This window comes from Fringilla coelebs (assembly GCF_963513975.1).
Source record: "Fringilla coelebs genome assembly, chromosome: 5".
Classification (NCBI taxonomy): domain Eukaryota; kingdom Metazoa; phylum Chordata; class Aves; order Passeriformes; family Fringillidae; genus Fringilla; species Fringilla coelebs.
This window is the reverse complement of record NC_140033.1, coordinates 49,891,681-49,897,001: the sequence shown is the minus strand read 5'-3', so window position 1 is coordinate 49,897,001 and position 5,321 is coordinate 49,891,681. Positions and strand designations below refer to the sequence as shown.

Below are 5,321 nucleotides of genomic sequence, written 5' to 3'. Positions count from 1 at the left end.
TTGAGAAAGGACATCTCTAGCATTACACTTGAAGTTCAGAAAAAGGAACAAAAGGAAGACCCAGTTGATCCACCACAGGCATTAAGGCAGAAAGATCCTTCAGACTTAACTATGGATTAGAAGTGTCAGAATGGCAACATTCTGAGAGGGAATCTGAAAATTAAGGAAGCTACAAATATGAGACTCCAAAGGTCAGAGTTGAGCCACACTGGTGAGGCAGCAGACACAGTTACATTCCCTTGCTGCTACTGCTTAGACAGCTGCCTGTCAAACAGGACAGGGGGACGTGGCCAGCAGCACCAGGGGTCTGGAAACGCTCCTCACCATCGTGGCTTGCACTGGTAAAAGGAACTGAATAGGGAGGATGAGAGTCACACAGGAAGCCAGCAGGATGGAACTCTGTCACTGGCCTCTGCCTGTGCTACACCATGGCTTACTTATTTCCACATTTCTTGAACTACTTTGCCCACATAAACACACGCAAAGACATTTTACTAAACTTTTATTGTAAAAACACAGTTCCCCGGGTTTTATAAATACACCATACATGTAACATAGTTACGTCCATTCGATCCTCCAACACCAACAGCTTTAAAAAATGAAACAGGCTAAAAGAATGCAAGTCCAGAGAGACATTAGGTTTCTGATGACCAAGTTATATTTCACATGGAACCTCCTTTCTCTGTCAGCCTCCAAACAAGATGCTGAAAGTACACAGCACTTGCAACGCCCCCAGGAACTGACAGGGAGGCATCTGAGCCTTAAAAAGAGCTCTCACCCACTCCCCAGGCATCGTCAGCCGCCTGTGTTTTCATGCTGCCTCAGTGTGCTGTGGGTGAGAAAGGAGGGGGCAGTTTGCATAGCAACCTCCTACACCCAGGCAGCTCAGCTGTTGTACCCTCCCAAAACAGCAGGGAAGGGCAAGCCGGGACTGCTTCCCTGTGGCTCACACCTCCACAGACAGCCTGCAGGGAGACCCTTGGTGCTGTCAGGTCTGCGCAGACATCTCAGAAGAAAGGAACAATGTATAAGCAGCATCCAGAGAGAGGAAAGACAGGTGCTGGTCAGAGCCATACTGCATGATAGTGGAGAAAGCAGAGGAGAGAGGAAAACTATGTGGAATAAAGGGGAGTTAAAAAAAACCATAGGGCTAGATGGCACCTTTTTGCTTTTGCTTTCCCCTGCTAGCGCTGCTGTGCAGTGTGTTGTGAGATTACCTATTCCTCACTTCCTTCCTGCTCCAGCTCAAACACCAAGGAAAGAGCCAGACAGATGAGAAATCCCACAAGCAAGGACAGGACAGTTTAGCAAGATTGTACACACACACACACGCACCAACTTTATGTATCCCACAGAACTGTTACGTCAGTATGAAAAAAAGAAATCTTGACATTTAAGTATTAAAAATAAAGCCCCACCTCCAGATCATACAAAACTTGTCAAAAGCAGGAAGAAATCTCTTGTATTCAAGCAAGTCTGGGACTCGGCCAGGGGTCAGGAGCACTTCCAGACACACACCGCCAGGCTGCCACCAAAGAACATGTACAGCAGGTTCTTCACCTCGTGAGTGATCTCAAAGCCAAAACCTTCCCCAATCACCACATGCCAGGAGGACCCAAATTTCTTGTCCATGGTCTCTTTGATCATCTTGGCAGCGCTCTGGAGAATGTTAAGGAAGACAGCATAGGGTGAGACAAAGCAACCAGAGAGGTTTTATACAAACATCCCCCTAATCTTCTCCTCCTCCCTTTAAGACTACTCAAGCCATGGGCAACAGGTACAGTAGCCGCACTGCAAGAGTTGGGAGCTCCCCAGAGGTAAAACCAAGGGTAGAACTGGTCTCAGCAGCCTCCAGCCCAGCAGCTAGAACTGCATCACTTCTGTAATTCACACAGTCTGAAGCAAGAGCTCTGCTTTAGATGCTGCTGGAGTTATACTGGTTGCAGTGACCATGAGAGCAGATTTAGGTCACTAAGCTGCAGCTATTTTTACAGGAGTCCATTTTTTTTTTCTCCAACTAATTACCAAAACACTAAAAGTAGGCTGACTTTTAAAAGGCTTGCTTCTCCCAGATCACACCCTGCTTGATCCTAAAAAAGGCGAGAGGAAAATTTTTCAGTGACAGGCGGTGCCCTGCCCATGAAGCAAGGTATGTATTCCCTTGATTGTTGGTCCTAAAGCCAAGAGGGAATACTTAACAGACTTTCATGTACTCATGCCCAAAACAAGAGACTCCAAGCAGTTCTGAAGCAAGCCCTCAGGACACATGGCATTTTATGAACAAAGTGGAAGCATGTCTCAGGAAGGCGGGATAAGCAAGGAGGTAAGGTCTGGGAGCCAGCACCACTACAAATCTCTGCAAAGTGCTATTACAGATCTTGCAGACCAAGAGAACTGAAGCTGAGCTCCAGCCAAGCTCTTTGCCTCCTTCTACCCTAGCTCAGTGCAGAGAGTAACAGGATGTCAGACCTAACTCTGCTCTGCCCCACACCCTCATCCCTGCTCCTGCAGCATCAGCAGGGTGCCGTTCTGGGAGGTGGCCGGTACCTCATTGTTGGTGGCATGCTTCTCACAGGCCGTGACGCACAGCTCCATGGTCTCTATGCGCATCTCCTCCGGCATGTCCGAGTGCTGCCAAGGGCAATCACACACACAGCTGAGCACAGCAATCACAGCTGCACACACAACAACAGTAAGAGGCTCTGACTTCTGCACTGGCTCTAGCGGGGGTTAGATGTAGTAAATCTGAAAAGGCTTACTGCACTCTAAGTGAACCATTCCTCCAGCCAGTGAGGAATTCTTCTGTAGCTACAGGAAAACTAGCACTGTGTAAGCACAGCTTAAAGAAGGAAATCAGGACATTTGCCAGTTTTTCTGCTATAAGATAAAGGGGAAGCACACTAACACTGTTTCTACCACAGTCCTTAATTATTGCTATATGAGTAACAAAGAAGTCTAAATTACACAGCCTTTTCTTCTGCTGCCGCTATCTGGCTGGCTAGCAAGATCTTTTGCTCCAGCTTCTCCAGGACAAAACACAAGAGAGGGCTCCAAAGGCAGCGTGCTCTCAATCTGTTTGGTGGATCACTTTGCCCCAGGCTTCCTCTGGCTGTCATGGGGAACATGGGAGCTATTAAGATTTCCCCAGGAGAGGTCAAGGACAGGGAGAAAGCAGCAGTGACAACCAAGATCTCTCCACAGGACCAGCAGTACACATGTTCTCACAGTAGGTATGCAGCAGGAGAAGGACAGTAAAAATGAAGGCAGATTTTCGTATCTCTGACACTGGTAAATGTGCAATGCATCTCTCTCCATACCCTAATCAGAGGAAAACTGTGAAGCCTTTTATAATCAGCCTCGTCCTTTTTTTCCTCCTCAGCTTCTTCCATGGTCCTTCCACAGAGACTCCAGGAAGGGGCAGAGGGGCTACCTGCAGTTCAGCAAAGTGCTGTGGCACAGCCAGCTGAGAGGAAGAGGGCTCTGTGTTCCTCTCTTCAGCAGGAGGAGTCGCTTCTTGGCCTAGAGGACACTGCTTCAACAAAAACACACATAGGCAAGAGACAGATGGCTTTCAATTAAAACAAAAGGCAAATGAAACTGTTACGAGAACATCATGCTATCTCACTCACTTGCCATTTCCTCAACAGCACCTTCACAACCCCCTGAGAGTCTTAGCTCATAGACCATTAATGCAAACAAATTATTAAACTGTATCTTTTTCCATAAGTGAGGAGCACAGCACTTCCCAGAAGCACCAGTGGAGCTTGAGGGAAGAGCTGAGCCAAGGTACAGCTTTCAGGAGAAGACAAGAGAACAATATATCAGCTGCTACCACTCTTGATTAATTCCAAAAGGATTTCCCAGGACACTATTATCTGCAATAGTTTCAAACTGCACATGACAAGAGAAGGGTAGGAGTATTTTAGGCACAGAATCTGCGTACTCGTCTGGACAGAAATGTTTAACGGGAACATCTTGGTCTCATTTGTGCACTTGCTCCCCAGATCCTGGAGCATTTGTCAGCTGGGGAGGGCCATATGGGAAAACTCTGGACCTCATTACCAGCCTGCCTCTACCCGGGCAACGCAGAGGCACAGCACTGACCGAGAGATTCAGAGCATTTCACCGCCGTCCTTCCTCTGGTTCCTTCCCCCACAACAAAGCATCTTCCTCTCCTACCCAGGGGAGCAAGGGTGAACTCATATTAAAAGGAAAACGAAACCAACACGGTACCAGGCGACACACCAGTCATGTATGCCAGGCACACAGAGCTGTTGGCTACAGCACCGAGTCAGACCACCAGCCGTCACACGGGGGCCGTGGGACCCAAACCCGACCTCCGCAGGACAGAACCCCCGCCCGGCCGGCCGGCGCCATCCCCGGGAGCCACTTCAATACCCACCCCCAGCCCGGGGCGTGCCCGCGGCCACAGCCCGCGGGTGTGAGGCAGCGGAACGCGGCCCCGCCGCGCCGGTCCGCGCGGAGGCAGAGCTCGGGCAGCGGCCCCGAGCGGGACGGCGGAGCTCCGGGCGCGGCCTCACCTGCGCGGCCGCCGCGGCCCAGCGCCGTTGCCAAGGAAGGGCCGCGCTTGTCATAGCAACCGGCGCGGGAAGTCCCGCCCCCCTCGGCCTCCATTGGACGGGCTGCGCCGGTCGGCGCGTCTGATTGGCTGTGTCCCTGCCGGCTGCCGCGCGGGGCCTTGGGGCGCTGGCGGCAGTGAGGTGGCCGCGGAGTGCCTGTGCTGTGCGCGCCCCCAGCCCCCGAACTGGCGTCGGGCAGCTTCTTATTTTTCTGACTTAAAACCCCTTAGGGGCCTAGTTCTAGGTATTTTTCCTTTTAAAAAGCAAGGATGAATATAAGGACAAGGAGCGATTTGGGGCAATTTTGGTTGTTTATTTTTAATGACAGAATCAGGTCAGGAAGGCCTCTGAGATGATGGGCCGGCCTGTGACCGAACGCCGCCGTGTCGGCCACAGCGTGGCACCGAGTGCCGCTCCCAGCCTTCCCTTAAACACCTCCTGGGACGGAGGAGGCTCCAGCACCTCCCTGGGCAGCCCATTCCCGTAATAACTCTGTGGAAAAATTCCTGCTAATGTCCAGCCGGAACCTCCCTGGTGCAGCTTAAGACTGTGTCCTCTTGTCCTGTCTGGTTGCTTGGAGAGGAGGCTGACCCCCACTTGGCCCCAGCCTCCCTTCAGGGAACTGAGGAGGGAACAGATGCCTGAGCCTCCCCCTCTCCCGCCTGAGCAACCCCAGCTGCTCCTCGCAGGATCTGTGCTCCAGACCCTTCACCAGCTCCCTTGCCCTTCGCTGGACATGCC

The 5,321-nt window shown here is 51.3% G+C and overlaps 1 protein-coding gene across 6 annotated transcripts; it reads right to left on the bottom strand.

The window, feature by feature from the left end:
• Nucleotides 1–497: 497 nt before the first annotated feature.
• On the bottom strand, nt 498–4,559 carry DNAL4 (dynein axonemal light chain 4). 6 transcript variants are annotated; one of them, XM_084205511.1, is made up of 5 exons: nt 4,542–4,559; nt 4,105–4,175; nt 3,318–3,529; nt 2,548–2,631; nt 498–1,659 (listed from the first exon to the last, which is right to left on the bottom strand). In XM_084205511.1, exons 3-5 carry the CDS (start codon nt 3,387–3,389, stop codon nt 1,495–1,497), a joined length of 321 nt encoding a protein of 106 aa, XP_084061637.1. In that variant the 5' UTR covers nt 3,390–3,529; nt 4,105–4,175; nt 4,542–4,559; the 3' UTR covers nt 498–1,494. The 6 variants fall into 6 exon arrangements, with proteins under 6 accessions (XP_084061637.1, XP_084061640.1, XP_084061638.1 ...); XM_084205514.1 differs by having other exon boundaries at nt 3,318–3,532; nt 4,542–4,558; XM_084205512.1 differs by lacking the exon at nt 4,542–4,559 and adding an exon at nt 4,403–4,530.
• Nucleotides 4,560–5,321: the final 762 nt, after the last annotated feature.

Bases quoted from the DNA above. Each gene is read 5' to 3' on its own strand.
- DNAL4 (XM_084205511.1), bottom strand. From the start codon at position 3,389: ATGGAAGAAGCTGAGGAGGAAAAAAAGGACGAGGCTGATTATAAAAGG. The intron at 2,632-3,317 runs GTATGGAGAGAG...TGCCCTTGGCAG, and splicing joins ACAGTTTTCCTCTGATTAGG to CACTCGGACATGCCGGAGGA. The intron at 1,660-2,547 runs GTACCGGCCACC...AACATTCTCCAG, and splicing joins AGCATGCCACCAACAATGAG to AGCGCTGCCAAGATGATCAA.